The 19,607-nt window shown below is 43.3% G+C and overlaps 1 protein-coding gene across 1 annotated transcript in view; it reads left to right on the top strand.

The window, feature by feature from the left end:
- The window catches only part of CLASP1 (cytoplasmic linker associated protein 1), a 267,087-nt gene that overhangs the window by 65,876 nt on the left and 181,604 nt on the right, over positions 1-19,607 (top strand). Inside the window, exons 3-8 of the mRNA XM_073305074.1 lie at positions 912-990; positions 1,931-2,034; positions 3,143-3,234; positions 3,338-3,413; positions 9,520-9,617; positions 16,185-16,252. Of these exons, the coding sequence (XP_073161175.1) occupies positions 912-990; positions 1,931-2,034; positions 3,143-3,234; positions 3,338-3,413; positions 9,520-9,617; positions 16,185-16,252 (517 nt within the window). The remainder of the gene's footprint in view (positions 1-911; positions 991-1,930; positions 2,035-3,142; positions 3,235-3,337; positions 3,414-9,519; positions 9,618-16,184; positions 16,253-19,607) is intronic.

Genomic DNA, 19,607 nt, shown 5'->3' with positions numbered 1-19,607 from the left:
GTAATAGTAATAAATGGTAGTTTATTACTTACCACTTATTTATTATGCTTAACAAAGAATACATAGCACTTTATTAATTATAATTATAATAATATTAATTAATATTATTAATTATAATTAGCATGTCTGTAACTTTTTATTAATTAACAAGATATCATTAGGTGGATATTCTTCATTAGCATTTATTTAGCACTTTGCAAAATATGCAGTGCTTTCAAATAATACTACCATCCAGTTCTTATATAGGGCTTTTTCATCAGCAGATCTCAAAGCCCTTTACAATCTCTGAATGTTTTTTAAATTGTTATTATTATTTATTAAAGGGGTACTATAAACTTTAAAGAAAAAATCATGATTGTATTCCAAGTAACACTGTTGACAAACACTTTCACTTTCAATAAAAAAAAATGTATTTACTCGTCCCTATTTATTGCTGTTAGTTTAATTTTTTTCTAAACTTGGATAATAAATACAATTAACGCAGTTGCATTATACATTATTTAGTAATACATTATAATTAATATCAATAAATTATCAATCAATAAAAATAGAAATAATAAATTGCAAATATATATAATAAATAATTTAAGAACATGTCCGTGAAAGTGATTATAATGATTGATTGTATGGACTGCAATTTGTTTAAAAATCGGTAATCCTTTCCTTGCTCCTCTAAAGTAGGTAAGTAATCTTCTTTACGGTCATATTCTATGCTGGGCAGTGGGCAGATCTAAATGGCATACATTGCAGTGGAACTCCTTATATGATGCATGAAAGGTTTGTTTTTCTTTTATGAGCACATTTATTCCAGCATTGCTGCTGCAGTGGGAAACCCCTTCAGTCTTGCCTATCCTGGTGTCTTGTGCCTGACTGCACGCTAACATGCTGTCTTTGTTGTTGTGTGTTTGCAGGTGGTTCTGCTGGGGATGGACATCCTGTCTGCACTAGTGTCACGGTTACAAGATCGCTTTAAAGCTCAGATAGGCACAGGTAAAGTATAAGGGATCGTTAGCCCATCTGAAATATATTTGGCCAAATTCTGCCCTCACTCACACCCGGGCAGCCTGTCATTTAAAGAAGGTTACTTGGCTGTAATAGAGAAACAGAAATATGGTCCACTGTCACTAATCTGGATTATTTTGTTAACCTTCCATATACCATAGAGGCTGCATCATCAGGACTGGTACTTCACAGCTTCTGCCACTAAAATAGCATGAGTAAAGTGTCAGACTCTGGCCCTAAATGATTAGCCTCTATGCTGAGTCCCCTTGTTGCTGTGTATGCTCTCATCCGCTATGGAGCCAGCAGAGCCCCCAACCAACACCTAGTCACAGGAGCACAGCTTAAATTCCGTGGAGGATTTGACTTTAACCAGCTGAGAGGGAGAGAGCACTGTCTGGTTCAGCACAGATTTGGGTCTGGAGAATTTGCGCCGTCGTCTGTAAAACAGGGAGCCAGTAGTGCATTCTCAGTGTCCTAGGGTTTTTGTTAAGATTTTGTTCGTGTTTTATTTGGGAGAAATCTCTGGGTTCTCCCCTGAATAGCCTTGTGTTCTCCATTCTCATTCTGGAGACCACTCTGCCTCTGCAGTACTTCCTGTCTTAGTTGCCGGCCTCTGCAACAAGGACGGTACATTGCTGCTTCCTTCTTCCTTAGCGGTCACAGAGTACCACTGTCATAATGATTACATCTTAATTAATGCAAAACTGTCAAGATCTCAGTCCTGAGAGGTACTGAGTGCTGTCCGTTCTATGGGTGCTCAGCACCTTTCAGGGTCAAATCACAGACAAGTGAGTGGGGACAAACTTTACATTGTGGGTTAGTGAGGTCCCAGAATTCTCTCTGCTTTGCTGAAGTGTGTGTATGTGATTTTAACTACGATACTCTTTGGCTTTTTTTCTGATAGACTTTGGTGTTTTGTTTTTTCCAGTGTTGCCCAGTTTACTTGACAGGCTGGGAGATGCTAAAGACTCAGTGCGGGAGCAGGATCAGGCTCTGCTACTAAAAATTATGGAACAAGCTACTAATCCTCAGGTATAGTAATGACTCATTTGGAATACACTGCACGTGTTCACAAAGAACCTATGTCAGAATCTGTATTTATGACCTGCCATAAAGTCACCTTCCCCAATGGGTGCATGCTAACTGGCCCGTTGTCTCCATGTCCACAGGATAATCTCCCAAGGTGGTTATGGAGAATGGATCATGTTTACACCAGCTGCAGTTAGATCTGGGAGGGATGGTTTATTAATGTTCTAAACCTTAGGTTCCAATCCCAGCAGAGTGAAATTGACTTATTCCTCTTCTGAGTTAGGTCCACTGAGAGCTACACAGTTTACTGGGCTTGGATCTTTCAGATGATTACTATATAACCCAGGACCTTTCTGTTCTCATGGATGTTAATGATCCTCTGATACTTTCTGTAAAATGAGGGCTTTGTCCCTGGCCAATATTTTCTCTCTTCCCTCACAGTTGTTACTGAAACTCTACCTACCGCATTTCAATGGTGATGCACATGTATTGTTTGGAAAGATTCTTTGGGATCTTGGGAAATGAAAGGTGCTATGTAAACACGCTCTCTGGCTCTACCTGCTTGTCTAGGAGCGCACCAGTTTCTGAGCGTTGCCCCCCTGTCTCTCCTAATTTCTGATTTGTCCCAAGATTTTAGGGAAGAAAGAAAGGTAGGGATGGACACAGCATCCTGCACTGTTTAAATGCTCACTAGCTGATGCTTGTGCTTCCCTACCCCACAGCCCAGAGCTCTCTGGTGCACAGGAACTGGGGCACAGCTGGGAGATGGGTGTGTTTGAGCATTAGCCAGGGCTCCACTAGAGGAGGGGCAGTCGCAGGTGTCACAGGTGCTGTGCCTTGGGGGTTGGCAGGTCTGTGCTGGTAAACCGGTGTTATGTTAGCTAGCAGTGAGTTACTGAAAGGCTCAACAAAGAACAAAAGATTAGTCACTTTTGAGATTAATACAGTCGTCCTGAAGCTTCCACCCAGAAATCCTCCTAGTCTTTTGTGTGTGGGCACAGAGTTTATATTTAAATCCAAGGGATGATAAATTGTGCCAGAGCTGGAAAAGAAAACCCCACCCACTCTATTTTTCCTCTTCTCTTTCCACCCTCTTTTCTGTCTTCTGCAGTATGTGTGGGACAGACTGTTGGGAGGATTCAAACACAAGAATTTCCGGACGAGAGAAGGGATTTGCCTCTGCCTTATTGCAACCCTCAACGTGTAAGTCAGGACCTGTCATAGACCTGGGTTACTAGGTTCCGAGTGTTATACATTTAAAAAAACAAACCAAAAATTCATACTCATGCACTTTCTTTTCTCCTAGATCCGGAGCTCAGAGTTTAACACTGAGTAAGATTGTGCCACATATATGTAACTTACTTGGAGATCCAAACAGCCAGGTAAGTCTTTGGTGAAACTCCATGTTAAATTCCATATTTACTGGAAGGGAGAGGGGTCTGACTGTCACTCACAATAAGCAGAACTCTAAATTTTGAGTGGTACATTGACTGTGTGTGCTTAGTACCAGCCATTGGTGAAGTTTGCAACTTCACCATTTATGAAAAGTCCTGGTTTAGTTTTGCATAATATGATTTTAGGGCATGCCTAGTTCTGTTCTCAGTGACTCTATGGTAAATATGAAGTGATTTCACTGGAGTTGCTCTGGGTTTATATTGGTGTCACCAAAATAATAAGAGAGTCAAATCTGAAAAGACTGAAATCATGACAATAGTTAATGCCATGTGCAGCAGTGTGAGTTGCATGGGATATTGGGGCTCTGGCCATCTGAGTAAATTCAAGAGAAGATATGAAAGAGATGCATGAATCCAGTCTGTCTTTGTTTAGTGCCTTGTGTCCTAATCAGGGAAATGGCAGTGATGTGCTGCTAGACTAGAGTTTTTATAAGGACGTTCCTCAAAAATATCCTATCAAAATCCGTGATACGTTTCCAACCCCCTGTGTAAAAATGGTGCTGTTCCCCCAACATTCCAGTCCTCCTTTCCTTCTCCCCCAGAGAATCCAACAAGTCCATACGTGTATCCTCTCCCAACTCCATTAGAGTGATTTCTACTGCTGTAGGGCCTCTCACCCTGAGAAGGGTGGGGGCCCAATTTCTCTAAGTGCTCCGCTAAGGCCGGGAAGAGGCAAAGCCTGCCCTGAAGAGCTTACAATCCACTTGGAAACAAGATACAAGAAGTGAAAGTAGGAAACAGGAAGGGAGAAGGTGGGGAAGGGAAGACAAAGGAAAGGGCAATGAGATAGTGTTGTCATATAGGGCAACTTCCTGGTTCCCAGTCGTTGGAAATTACCCTGTCTTGCTCCCATCACACCGTGAGTCTCACTCCCCCTTGCATCATGGATGCTCCTCTAGGTGTTCCCCTACCTGGCAGCTGTCTCTGGCTGTTGGTTGGGTGGGATGTAGTGTTGGGCTGGGTGGTCGGTTGGAGAATAGGTGCCCCATGATTCTTGATTTGGGCAGGTCTCTCTTCTCTCCACTCCCCCAGACTACTGGGGGTCTCCCCTAGCTGCTGTGAGGAGTTGGGTGAGGGAGAGTGTTCCCCTGGCTGGTGTAATGGGCTAAGAAGAAGAACTGGTTACCCCTGAGAGTTGGTAAAGGGAGAGGGAATGGAGATCCAAACTCCCTTCCAGTACTGACTTTTCAAACTCTGGGCAGGGGATGGGCCGGCAGGCTCTCTGGCCGGGGAGAGAGATGGGCTCCAGAACTCTGGCTCAGTGCCCAAACGGTGATTGTTTGGACACGTCTTCTCTCTCTCTCTTCTTTGTGTGCTGTTGAGCAGCCAGCAAGCGTGTGAGGGGAGCAGCCCTCCCGCCCTGCGCACTCCTCTTGGTGCCTAGTACATCTCACAGTCTCACATTTCCTCATTGTCCTCCAGAGCTCCCCCAAAGCAGTGCTTGTGGGGCAAAGAGGAGTAGCCTGGCCTGCCCAAACAACAACGAAACCACACAACAATCAGACACAAAGTACTGTGCCTGCGTACCTTTTTAAATCTTCACAATAGTGAAAAACACTAACCCATTTGGCTACGGTCAAGTGCACTGTCAGTTTAATAAATGATGCTTCCTCTGTTAGGGGCCAGTAGATCCCGCCCTTCCTGGGAGGGGAAGGGAGACCGGATGGTGTGGAAGGAGAGGGATGGACCTTGTGATCTGATAACACTTCTTTCTCTATCTCCGGCTGCCTATTTTCTTCCCTCTGAGAATTACTGTTGTAAAGCTGCATTTGCAGAACGTTGAGGAACACTGCCCTCTGTTGGCTGAATGAGATATAGCAGAAGCAGGGAAATGGTGTTTTGTTTTGCTTTGCTTCACTTTGCTACAGAGATGCGAGTTGTATTGTTGAGGGTTTTGTTTTTACCAGCGGAGGAATTTTTTTTAAAACTAGCATTGTTTTTGAGTGATCATTTAGCAATTTTCCTTATCCCAAAAAACTCTTGATATGGCTCTTTAGTTACATGCATTTAGACTATTCTGATTGAGGACAAGAGACCAAAGGATTTTAACATAAAGAACTTAAAAGCATTTTAAAAATTGTATTATTATAAATAAAGAAAAGCCACTATTGATACAGCCAAGTTTTATACCTGTGTTTGCCCCATGGTGACTCCATCTTTTATGGCATGAGTATTTATTTAGGCCACGATCCTACAAACATGTTCACGTCCAAGTAACCTTATACATGTCATCCCATTAAACTCAGTGGGACTACTCAGGCTCATAAAATAATTTATGTCCATGACTGGGGTTCCTAGGCACTATGTTAATACAAATAATAAATAATAATAAGTGTTTGCAGGGTTGGGGCCTTAGGCTGTAGGTTTTTTATAGTGACTTTTCCTTAGAAAGCACGAGTTTCTCATGGTGACTTTTTAGAGGAAGCATCAGTGTTCTTTTACCTACCCCTTCAGAGCCATGCTTTCACCTGTGCCAATTACAGTCTCCCATCACCTGCTCCCCTTTCCCAGCTGTGAAAGTGTTTGCCTCAGAGTCTTGCTCTGGAATCTTCATTCCCCGCATCACCTCAAGGGGAACAGGCAGCAATGGTCAAATCTTCAGCTGAGGGTAGGAGATCTGCTCGTCCTTCCTTTGTTTGTAGCAGGACCAGTAGCCTCTCTTCAGCTCCATGCAATGGGAACCAGTGAGGCTTTGTTGTTTTAAGGGCTAGTGGGGTCTTAGCTCGCTCCTGCCACCTCTACAATGTCACAGGGCTCAAAGAAAGCCCCAGAATTCCTGGCATGTTCATGAACCCACTAACCTCTTACCCCCACAGTAATGTGGTAGGATGCTGGGTAGTGTAATGTGGTTGCTTTCTGTGTGTTGGCTTAGGATGATCCTGCCGACTCACCTGTGGCTTTGATTTGTTTGGTAACTTGTGTCTTACTCAGGCTGATAGCATGTGATGCTGGACCTTGGTATTCTCTAGGTAGATAGTTTGGGTTCTGTCATATTTACCCTTTTAATCTTTTTTCTATAGGAGCCCCAGGCTCTCCCTCGTTTTTAGCTCCTTGTTACATCACAGGTAAAGATGGTGACCCATTAAAGAAGGTTTGTCCAAGAAAAAGAAAGAGGACTTTCACTTCTGATCTTGTTCTGAGATCTGTCCCACTCCTTGTGCACTGTCCTTCAGCAATCGCTGCAGCTCCTCAGTCTTTAATTGGGTCTAAAATAACCTCCTAAATTGGCCAGCAAGGGGTACATCCCCTGTACACCATACTGGGTGCATCCCTTTATGTAGGGGGTGGATAGATGGGTCTCTGCAACTGAACAAATGGCTTTGGGAGATTCCTCCTAACTTGATCTCCAACATCAGTGTCATCTTGTCATTGGGCTATCTCCTGTCCTTGTTCTTAGATGGCTGACAGCCTGGTAGCAGAGCAGGGGCACTGAGTGTGAGGGTCTTTCCGAAGTCCTCTACTGGTTAGGGAACCGAATGTGACAGAATAAGAGTCTGCCCGTGACTGTGTCAAGTCCTCGAGAGTTCTTTCTACCAGTGCACCCTGCGGGGGAGAGCAGCGAAGGGTTGAAGATTAAAAGATCAAGGATTCTAAAGGAATGCCCTCTGTTTGGCCAAAAGCCAAACACGGGGTGGATGTCACCAGCTTCTGCTGACTTTGGCCAGTGACTTTGTTTGGCCTGGCCAGATTGTTTAGCATAAGTAGTTAATATTTCAAGGGACCATTAAAGGTGAAGGGGCTTGCTAACACCTTACCAGTCATCGGGAGGACAGAAAGGGGAAGGGGAGGTTTGTTAGTGGGCTACTGGTTGTTGTAATAAGCCATAACTCCGGCGTCTCTGTGTCTGAGAGCAGAGTCCATTGCCCTGTGAGTTTCCAGCCTGCCAGCCCTGTGCAGTTGCTCCCATCAGCCACTGGTCCGAGATGTAAAGGGAAGCTCTGGTGGAATGTTGAAGGCCAGTAGGAGCCTGAGTGTGGCCTTGGTTCCAGAACCTGGTGAGAGGGGCAGTTGCGCCTGGAGACACAGCGGCAGTTGACTGGGCAGACAAATGGCTGAGTAAGGAATTTGGGGGAGGGAGGGCAGGGAGATGACCCTCAGCATGCACAGGGCTGCCATTCGTCCTCTCCACCTTCTGTGCTAGGGCTCAGGCTGCAGGGGCAGAGAAATCCTGTGATTGCTTCCTGCCCTGCCCTCCCCTCCCCTCCCTTCCCCATAGGCGGTGCTGCAGCTTAGTGCTGCACCTGCCGGTTGCCATGGGGATGGCGGGAAGAAGTGCTGTGGAGGGTCCGGCCTGGAGAGGAGAAGGGGAAGGGGGCACTGAACTGGCAGCATGTGGGGGAAAAGGGGATGCTGGGGCCTGAGAGGGGGAAATATGGGGATAGGTAGGAGGAGAGGGGAGAAGAGGAGGGGAAAGAGGTGAATGGCGGTATGGTGGGAGAGAGGAAAGGAAAGAAAACTTGACAAGGGCAGAGGAAAATGACTAAAAGCCCCTGGGGCAGGTGGGCCAGAACTCAGGGGCCTGGGAGAAAGCAGAGACCCTGCTAGGAGAAAGCTCTGCAGTGGGGGGGATGGAGCTAGACAAGTGTGAGCAGCAGCTGAGGTGCTATGCCACGTGCTGGCTGTTGTCTCCTTGGCAATCTTTCTTCTGCAGCCATATTGCCAGGGGTTCCCCCGCCAGCTGCCGCCTCTGGACCTCCCCCTCCCTGGGTGGGGTGTATGTTTGACATTGTGGAGGGGAGTGTAGGTAAGTTAATGCTAGTGGTGGGCATTTCTTCCCCACATCTTTGCAGGGAGGGAGAGATTGCAGGCGTCTTCCAGAGTACACTCTCCCCACCTGCAGAGCCTGATTGAAGGCGGTGGCTTACCCTGTTCTGGGCTTAGGTCTTTTCTGCCCATGCAGGTGCTGGGGCGATATAGTTCAACTGGCTGCTGAGCACATCTCTTGCAAACCAGAAAACATCTTCTTTTTACATGCAAAGTTCTTACTTTATGTTCTGCCAAGAAGCCACGTCAGTCATTAACCCTAGCTGTGCCAAGATTAGACTATCCCCCTGGTGTTTGAGGCACCTATTGCCCTGGTATCAGTTGCCTTGCATTAACAATATCAGCCCAAAGCATGAAAAATCATGATTAGTTTGTTGGTATGGTTGATCTGCTGCTGCACTAAAGTTGTATTGAAATCTGTTCTGTACTAAAGATACTAGGGGTTTTGTTACTCTCTTACCGTTCTCTGTCTACATCTACATCTGCGGCAATGTGACTCTTTCCTTGCTGGGTAACATAGTCTGGGTCTATATCAGGAGGGAGCCTGTAGCCAAGGCAATTTTGCAGTGGTAGTTTTGTGGCATTTTATTTTTCATTAGGAGATTGGTCTGTCTCTGCAGAATCTAAGGACCGAAAGTCAAGGACTTCAGTTACTGAGCACTCCTGATTTCCTGACATGGAAGGACTTTTTATGCAATTGATATCAAAATTACTTCTTTCCTCCACACTATTAGATCAACATAGACAAAATTATAATGCAAATAGCTGCCTCTCCTGATTTAGTGCTATCTAACAAGCTCATTGTGTTGATCTACTAGCAAAGAACTACAAAATCTGTTCATCCACTGTTACCATGATGGTCATAAAGAAGAAAAAAGGATATATTTAGCCTTCAAAAAATGTACCCATCCTAGGTGAATGGGCGAGTGGAATTTTATAAGGCTGAACAGACTTACTGCATGCACAGAGGCTGGTGACTTGTGCTCAGTTCCCAGCTCTGCCACTGACTTGCCGTCTGTCCTTGGGCAAGTCACTTCAGCACGCTGTGCCTCAGTTTCCTCATTAGTGAAATGAGCCTAATGATACTTATCACCCTCTGAGATCTATGGATGAGAAACACTACATAAGTACTATTATTTATTATGCAAAAAATCACAGGCGCCATTGTGGCTGAGAAATGGATATATTGCTTTTTTGGCTTCTCTTAGGAAATAGTATTAAAAATTAAAAAGATGATTAATTTCTATTAAATCTCTTCTTTACTATTTAGGTTCGAGATGCAGCAATAAACAGCCTAGTGGAAATTTACAGACATGTAGGTGAACGTGTAAGGGCAGATCTCAGTAAAAAAGGATTACCACAGTCTCGGTGAGTGAAGAATATCCATTCTTTCTGCCTTTCTTGGTTTATTTTCATTATTGCTGCATTTAGGGACTACAAATGGAAGTCTTTTTGTGGGAGCCCTAAGGTGCCGATCCTGCAAACACTTTGCATGCACTTAACTGTACTCAACAGAGTAAAGTTGATAGGGACTGTTCATCTGCAAAAAGTTAAGCACATACCTAAGTGTTTGCAGGATTGGAGCCATAGCATCTGTGGAAAGTATTTAAAAAATATTACATAGGTCCTAGAAAATGTAACTCTCAAATGTATGCTGTGTCGGTCCCAGGACATTAGAGAGACAAGGTGGGTGAGGTAATTTCTTTTTTTTGGACTAGCTTGTGTTGATGAGGGAGGATATGTCTACACAGCAAGAAAAACGTGCAGCTGGCCCGTGCCAGCCAACTCGGGCTTGTGGGGCTCAGGCTCTGGTACTATTTCACTGTTGTGTAGCCTTGTGGGCTCAGCCTGGAGCCTGAGCTTTGGGACCTTCCCACCTCGCAGGGTCCTAGAGCCTGGGCTCCAGCCCGATCCCAGATGTCTACACAGCAGTGAAACAGCCCTGCAGCTGGAGCCCTGCAAGCCCAAGTCAGCAGGCACGGACTGGCTGCGGGTGTCTAGTTGCTATGTAGACATACCCAGAGACAATCTTTGGAGCTTGCACAGAGCTCTTATTCAGGCCTGGGAAACTAACTCAGTGTGTCACTGCTAAATACAAGGTGGAACAGATTGTTTAGCATAAGTAGTTAATATCTCAAGGGACCATTAAAGGTGAAGTGGCTCGCTAACACCTTTCCAGTCATCGGGAGGAAAGAAAGGGGAAGGGGAGGTAGCTGGGGGAGGTTTGTTAGTGGGCTACTGATTGTTGTAATAAGCCATAAATCCAGTGTCTCTATTCAGTTCATGACTTTAGTGTCTAGCAAAGTTATGAATTTAAGGTCCCAGGCTTGTCTTCTGAAAGTGTTGTGCAGGTTTCCTTTGAGGATGAGATTAGATGTAGAGTGATCATTTAATGAAAATTAGAGACTAACCAATTTATTTGAGCATAAGCTTTTGTGAGCTACAGCTCACTTCATTGGATGCATACTGTGGAAAGTGTAGAAGATCTTTTTATACACACAAAGCATGAAAAAATACCTCCCCCCCACCCCACTCTCCTGCTGGTAATAGCTTATCTAAAATGATCACTCTCCTTACAATGTGTATGATAATCAAGTTGGGCCATTTCCAGCACAAATCCAGGTTTTCTCTCCCCCCTTCTCCCTCCCCACCCCCACAAACCCACTCTCCTGTTGGTAATAGCTTATCTAAAGATAAGAGTGGGTTTGTGTGTGCGTTGGGGGGGGTGGGGGGGAAGAGAAAACCTGGATTTGTGCTGGAAATGGCCTAACTTGATTATCGTACACATTGTAAGGAGAGTGATCACTTTAGATAAGCTATTACCAGCAGGAGAGTGGGGTGGAGGGAGGTATTTTTTCATGCTTTGTGTGTATAAAAAGATCTTCTACACTTTCCACAGTATGCATCCGATGAAGTGAGCTGTAGCTCACGAAAGCTTATGCTCAAATAAATTGGTTAGTCTCTAAGGTGCCACAAGTACTCCGTTTCTTTTTGCGAATACAGACTAACACGGCTGTTACTTTGAAACCTGTCATTTAATGAAAATTGTTCACCCACAGGTGCTAGGATGGTTTTGTTTGTCTTTTATCATTTTCCTCTGTGAGTTAATTCGAGAATGTAGTAGTGATTGTCTGGTTTCATCCATTTAGTTGCTAGTGGGTCATTTTGTGCACTGGATGAGATACATCACATGTTGAGATAGGCATGTATAGGATCCATGGCTCTGGAAATGCGTGTTGTGGGGTAGTATTAACCTTTGAAGCAGTGGAGTTATGTCTGCAGGTTTTGCACCTGTTCTTCTGACAGGGTCTGGTGTCGCTTTGAGATGGTTTGTCCTGGTCTGTGGGAAGTTTTGCTTCTGATGATGTGCTTGGAAAGGCTGCGGGGGTTGCTTGAAGGCCAGAAGAGGGTGTTCAGGGAAGATTTCTCTCAGGATGTAGTTCTTTGATGATATCCTATATGGGTTCCAGAGTGAGGTGGTTGGTGACAACTAGGGGTGTCCGATGAAGTGAGCTGTAGCTCACGAAAGCTTATGCTCAAATAAATTTGTCAGTCTCTAAGGTGCCACAAGTACTCCTTTTCTTTTTGCGAATACAGACTAACACGGCTGCTACTCTGAAACTAGGGGTGTGTGGTCAGAGTGAGTTTTATTTCTGTATTGAGGTAGGTGGTCTTGGGGTATTTGGGTGGCCTGTTCCATGATGTGATCTACTTCTCTGGCGTTTTTGAGCGTGTTAAAGTGTGTATCCCAGACTTTCTCCCCGTATTTTGTGGAATCTGAATGCCTGGGTGTAGATAATGGATTTCATGGTGTGTTTGGGTTGTTACTGGATCTGTGAAGGAAGGTGTAGTGATCCGTGTGTTTCTTGTAACTCAAATGATAATGTGTTTATGTTGCAACATTCTGCTCGGTTACTTCCTCCTGGATTCCATAGGTCTTGTATGTATATTCAGTATATTAAGAACAAAAAGAAACCTGGTAATAGTATTGGTCCGTTGCTAGATGGAAATGATAGAATTATCAATAATAATGCAGAAAAGGCAGAAGTGTTCAATAAGATGTAAATTTTTAACAGTGAGAATAATTAACCATTGGAACAGTTTACCAAGCATCACAGTGGATTCTCCATTACTGACAATTTTTAAATCAAGAATGGATGTTTTTTCTAAAAGATCTGCTCTAGGAATTATTTTGGGGAAGTTTTGTAGCCTGGGTTGTACTTCAGGTCAGACTAGATAATCATAATGGTCCATTCTAGCCTTAGAATCTATGAATATGGAGCAGCCAGTTCAGACTGGTAAATGGACACACAGTTAAAAAGAGATTGGCAGGATAAAAATCATTATATTCAGCAATTGTGAGATCTTTAAAAAAAATTATACATGTTGGTCTCTTTATATTTACCTCCTGGTGTTTGAACCTTTAAGGTTCAGTTGGGCCATATTTTCAAGATTTTTCTCTACAACCATAAGGGCTAAAACTTGCTTCTTTTTTAAATGGAAGCTGAGATCATAGAATCATAGAATATCAGGGTTGGAAGGGACCTCAGGAGGTCATCTAGTCCAACCCCCTGCTCAAAAGCAGGACCCATACCCAATTAAATCATCCCAGTCAGGGCTTTATCAAGCCTGACCTTAAAAACTTCTAAGGAAGGAGATTCCACCACCTTCCTAGGCAACGCATTCCAGTGTTTCACCACCCTCCTAGTGAAAACGTTTTTCCTAATATCCAACCTAAACCTCCCCCACTGCAACTTGAGACCATTACTCCTTGTCCTGTCCTCTTCTACCACTGAGAATAGTCTAGAACCATCCTCTCTGGAACCACCTCTCAGGTAGTTGAAAGCAGCTATCAAATCCCCCCTCATTCTTCTCTTCTGCAGACTAAACAATCCCAGTTCCCTCAGCCTCTCCTCATAAGTCATGTGTTCCAGACCCCTAATCATTTTTGTTGCCCTTCACTGGACTCTCTCCTATTTATCCACATCCTTCTTGTAGTGTGGGGCCCAAAATTGGACACAGTACTCCAGATGAGGCCTCACCAATGTCGAATAGAGGGGGACGATCACGTCCCTCGATCTGCTCTCTATGCCCCTACTTATACATCCCAAAATGCCATTGGCCTTCTTGGCAACAAGGGCACACTGCTGACTCATATCCAGCTTCTCGTCCACTGTCACCCCTAGGTCCTTTTCCGCAGAACTGGTGCCTAGCCATTCTGTCCCTAGTCTGTAACTGTGCATTGGGTTCTTCCGTCCTAAGTGCAGGACCCTGCACTTATCCTTATTGAACCTCATCAGATTTCTTTTGGCCCAATCCTCCAATTTGTCTAGGTCCCTCTGTATCCTATCCCTGCCCTCCAGCGTATCTACCACTCCTCCCAGTTTAGTATCATCCGCAAATTTGCTGAGAGTGCAATCCACACCATCCTCCAGATCATTTATGAAGATATTGAACAAAACCGGCCCCAGGACCGACCCCTGGGGCACTCCACTTGACACCGGCTGCCAACTAGACATGGAGCCATTGATCACTACCCGTTGAGCCTGACAATCTAGCCAACTTTCTACCCACCTTATAGTGCATTCATCCAGCCCATACTTCTTTAACTTGCTGACAAGAATACTGTGGGAGACCGTGTCAAAAGCTTTGCTAAAGTCAAGAAACAATACATCCACTGCTTTCCCTTCATCCACAGAACCAGTAATCTCATCATAGAAGGCGATTAGATTAGTCAGGCATGACCTTCCCTTGGTGAATCCATGCTGACTGTTCCTGATCACTTTCCTCTCATGTAGGTGCTTCAGGATTGATTCTTTGAGGACCTGCTCCATGATTTTTCTGGGGACTGAGGTGAGGCTGACTGGCCTGTAGTTCCCTGGATCCTCCTTCTTCCCTTTTTTAAAGATTGGCACTACATTAGCCTTTTTCCAGTAATCCTCAAGTAATCACTTCTTCCAAGAGCTGGGCCTTTAAGAAAATCAGCAAATATTGGGAGATGCAATATAGTTGTGAGAACTTGCAACATTGTCTATTTAAACCAAACAGTTTTGCGTGTATGAGTCTTGTCTGCATAATGATACCGTAGATTATTTTGAAAACAGAAATAAAATGCCAGTTTAGAAAAACCACAAGTTATTGGGCTTGATATGGGAATCACTGTGTAAAAATTGAAGGCCTGTTGTATGCAGGAGGTCAGACTAAATTATCATAATTGTCCCTTCAGACTTTAACTCATGGAATGTATGAAGTCAATGTATGCAGTTTGTTTACTTTTGCTCCTCATTGAGTTTGAAAGGTGAAACTAGACTGGTCAGCTTCACTTTCTGGTTCCCACCTTCAAGGGTTCATAGCAATGCAGGGGAACATTTAAATACATTTAAAAGTTCCATGGGCTAACTACTCCTATCATTTATGCTAATGCAACCCCATGGAGAATTTGGGACACTATTTTCATTCAAATTGAAAAAAATCATGAAAACATCCAGAGCTCCTTCGAAAATTTGTCCATAAAAATGTCTAATGGGGCTAAATGCTGAGCATATGAACTTCCCCGCATTCAGGGTGCTCAGCACCACACAGGATAAGGCCCTGGCTTAGATCAGTGGAATATAGGGTTCCATAGATGAGACCAAATAGTGAAGAGACATGAAGAGGAGATGATTGCCAGAAGTCTTTGAGAAAGAAGTGGATCTGAAGGCGGCGTATGAAAGAGGAAAGGGAAGGGAGTTTATGTGCGTGTGCAGTGCAGGGGAAACAGGAAGCGGATGTAAACTTTGGGGAATAAGCACTAGCAAAGATTCTGGAGAAGTGCATTCGGATCTGATTTTTTTAAATGAGTCTGATAAATGTTGTTGTTGTGCTCTGGCTCCTGCAAAGGGCCAGTGTGGCCTTAGCTGTCACAAGGTATGGTTCCCTTTGCTTTCCAAGGGCAGGGTATCATAGGACTCAGGATGTTATTAGCATGCCCTTTGATAGAAGAGGCACTGTTAACACTTTGACCATTACAACATGCACAGTCTAAAACTCCAGAACAAGGGACTTTTTGCATCAGGCTTCATTATGATTTCTGTTATTGTCTCTTAACCTCACAGCCTCAACTTCCATGTCTAAAAAATGGGCTAATATGAGTTGCAGTTAATTGTTCTGTGCTTTGCTTTCAGGCTTACAGTGTGTATGTGTTATGTTTAATGAATGTTTGGCATAGCGAGAAGTTTTTTGGTTTTGCTTGGAAGAATGTTTTAGACATTAAAGGTCAAGTTGTGTCAATTAGCCCCTGGGCCAAGCAGGGGTGGTGTGGAGCTGCATTACCCCAAGGGGAGCTTGGGAAGGAATTGTTTTACCAAGTTCTGGTATGTAGGGGGGCTGTATAGGCTACAGTGTCTCCCCCTGCCTGCATGTGCACCCTCATAAAGGTCTGCCACACTCTGAGGACTAAACTTCATAGGCCGGCATATTGTGCTGGGGTAAAGATCTCCTGCTGCAGTGGAAATGCCAAGGTGAAGGCATGAACAGAAAAGAAATGTCAGGGCCAAACAAGAATGTTCTTTAAAATGCAAGACTTCTCCTTTATCAACAATTCTGCAAATGGTTAAAGTACAGCGAAGTCATAAGCAACTGGAAACAGGGTTTTGTAATAGGAATGGCAACCTTAATAATAGCAGCGCTGCCAGTCCTGTCTATAATATGCCACCTGGTGTCTCTGTCTTTTCTCTGTTTACTCTTTGCTTAATTAATAATCAAATATTATATCTATATGTCATACAAAAAATAGTTTAGGTCCTCATCTTGTTCTCATAGAAGTCAATAGCAAAAGTCCCATTGACTTCAGTGGGAGCAGAATTGGTCCCTTAATTAGTGCTCTAAGTTACAGGGACCACAGTAAATCACTTTGATTACTCATTATGTAATGCATTTTCTTTACCTTTCAAACAGGTTGAATGTAATTTTTACAAAATTTGATGAGGTCCAAAAATCTGGAAACATGATCCAGGGTGCAGGTGGTAAGTAGAATCCTGTGATGGTTTCCATTTTTTTTTTGTGAATTATCAGTGTTGTGGAAATTCATAAAATAAGTTGTGTGCCTCATTCCAAAATGTTATATTTTTTCCTGTACATCTGGGAATAGTGAAGGCTAGTTCATGCACTTCATTGTGTGATGGAGTGGGATAAAACACTCAGCTGAATATGGGGGAAATTGTGTTTGTTTACAATGGAGGAAAATCTGAAGTTTCTTCACCATAAAGGATGTTTTTTGTTCAGAAGAATGTAACTGAGAACCAATGTTCTTGTCTATATCTAGAAGTGGGAAGGAAAAATTTACACCTTTATCAAATATTGCGATGTTCTCCAAGTTACTGTACATTTAGTTCAATCTATTGAATGACCAGGACAAGTTGGGCTGAATTCACCCCGATCTAACTTAATTGATGTCAGTGAAGTTAGACAAAGAACATAATAATGGCCATACTGGGTCAGACCAAAGGTCCATCTAGCCCCATATCCTGTCTCCCAACAGTGGCCAATGCCAGGTGCCCCAGAGGGAATGAACAGAACAGGTAATCATCAAGTGATCCATTCTCTGTCACCCACTCCCAGCTTCTGGCAAACAGAGGCTAGAGACACCATCCCTGCCCATCCTGACTAATAGCCATTGATGGACCTATCCTCCATGAATTTATCTAGTTCTTTTGAACCCTGTTATGTTCTTGGCCTTCGAAACATCCTCTAGCAAGGAGTTCCACAGACTCACTGTGCATTGTGTGAAAAAATACTTCCTTTTTATTGTTTTAAACCTGCTGCCTATTAATTTCATTTGGTGATCCCTGTTTCTCATGTTATGAGAAGGTGTAAATAACACTTTCTTATTTACTTTCTCCACACCAGTCATGATTTTATAGACCTCTATCATATCCCTCCTTAGTTGTCTCTTTTCCAAGCTGAAAAGTCCCAGTCTTATTAATGTCTCTTCATACGGAAGCCATTTCATACTCCTAATAATTTTTGTTGCCCTTTTCTGTACCTTTTCCAAGTCCAATATATATTTTTTGAGATGCGGCGACCACATCTGCATGCAGTATTCAAGATGTGGGCGTACCATGGATTTATATGGAGGCAGTATGATATTTTCTGTCTTATTATCTATCCCTTTCTTAATGATTCCCAACATTCTGTTCGCTTTTTTGACTGCCGCTGCACACTGAGTGGATGTTTTCAGAGAATTATCCACAATGACTCCAAGATCTCTTTCTTGAATGGTAACAGCTAATTTAGACCCCATCATTGTATATGTATAGTTGGGGTTATGTTTTCCAATGTGCGTTACTTTGCATTTATTAACACTAAATTTCATCTGCCATTTTGTTGCCAGTCACCCAATTTTGAGAGATCCCTTTGAAGTTCTTCGTAGTCTGCTTGGGACTTAATTATCTTATGTAGTTTTGTATCATCTGCAGATTTTGCCACTGTTTACCCCTTTTCCTATGAATGTGGATGAATGTGGTCCATTATGTCTTAATGAGAGATGCTAATGTGGACTCTGGATGTATCTAAGGCAGGTTCTCCTTAAAAGGAGTTCATCTGGTTATGTCATATGTAGTGCTGGCGTTGTTGGAGTTTGATGGGACACACTTGTGTATCATGGTGTTGTGATGTCATGTTACCACATTGTGTCAATAGAGCCCCACTGCACTGAAATGATGTGAGATGGTGATGATTCATTGTCATTGGAAGCTGCCTTGGAACCTATTAACACGCCACAAACTCAACTTGCAAGTGGATTATCTGAATAATATGAGGGCAATTCTGGAGGAAAATCAGATGGGTCACAACCCTATATGGCTAGGACAATAGTTTGTATCCAAAGAATGAGTCACAATTAAGAATAAGTTTTGCTGGAGAGTAGAAAAAGGGGAGTAATTTCATATTTCAAGAGCAAGATTTTAGCTGTATAATTATTATACCCTGGATATAACTGAGAAGGGTATCCGCTCCTTAACCTGCCTAACCCCAGGCCCTTAGGAGATTTTGCTAGCCCCCAGGACAGTCTTTAACATCTCAGCACTTTGTGTAGTCTCACAGGTGCCTTAGGTACCATGGTTACAAGCACCAAAACTGTGAAAGTATCATGAAGTAGAGAAATGGAGAAAGAGAAATGGGTCTTTTCTAAATAGCTGTTCTTGACTTATTGAAATTCACCTTGTCTTGATTCACTAAACATAGACAATATATTATTTTCTTGATTTTTTTTTTTAAAACACCACTTTAAATATGTTTGCTGTTTTTAAATGGAAGCATAACTACTCACAGATATAAACAAAACACCTGTGTGAGAGTGTGGTGGGTTAACTGAGAAGAAAATTCTCAGGCTTTTCAGTTTCCCTTGGTGTTGTAGGCAGATTCATTCCCTCTGCCTAACTACCCCAACCCAGCCTCCTCCTTTCCTCTCTCTATCCAATGTATGAACAAACGTTGTGCAATAAATCTTTATGTTCAGATGATGCCCTCTATCGATGATATTAGACAGTAAATGAGACTTGTGTCTTCAGCCTTGATCACGTGTTTCATTGTAGCCTAAAGACAAATTTGCTGTCCAGAGAGGTTCTGTTTTATCCCTGCTTTTAGAACAAAGGAGATACTATCAACATCCATCAGAGTTTATGGGAAAGGTAATAAATAAGATGCACACCAAAGCTTAGCTTTTCACAGGAAACAGCCTCATGAATTTGCTGATCCCTTTCAGAGTTTGGCAGATGGCAGTGCTTATTGTCAGGTTCTCTACCTTATTATCATGAAGACTGCTCCTTTTAGGCTGTGTCTGCATTGTGCGTCTCATGTTACAGTGGAGGGAGTGTGTGAGTGTAGGTCAGCTGGCAGCAGTTTAAATGTGATATTATCTGAGCAGGATAATGGTGGGGCTGGTGCAGCTCCATCAGTACTAGAGGAAGCCCAGACCAGTGGCTTGTCTGCACTAGTATTAGCCCCCAGGATGCTGCATCCGTGTCATGGGGAAAAAGCTCCATGTAGACAAAGCCTCAGACTTTCTCTACACTAGTAGTTTTCAACCTGTGCTCCGCAGACCCCTGGGAGTCTGCAAACGATGCCTAAGATTTCCAAAGGGTCCGCACCTCTATTCAAAATTTTTTATGGGCCTGCAAATAAAAAAAAGTGGTTGAAAACCATTGTTCTATACAGATTCCTGTAAACGGGATTAAATGCCATTTTGATGACAGTAAGTCCCTGTCTTCGCTACAGAAATCACCATGTTTAAACATCACTGTGCCCAAAGCATGTTATAAGATGGTTTATGTTGGTGTGTCTAGACAGAAAATTCCTGTGATGATCATGTTCGAAAACTAT

This window comes from Lepidochelys kempii, chromosome 11 (assembly GCF_965140265.1).
Source record: "Lepidochelys kempii isolate rLepKem1 chromosome 11, rLepKem1.hap2, whole genome shotgun sequence".
In the NCBI taxonomy this organism is placed as follows: Eukaryota; Metazoa; Chordata; order Testudines; family Cheloniidae; genus Lepidochelys; species Lepidochelys kempii.
This window is presented reverse-complemented; position numbering and strand designations above follow the sequence as displayed.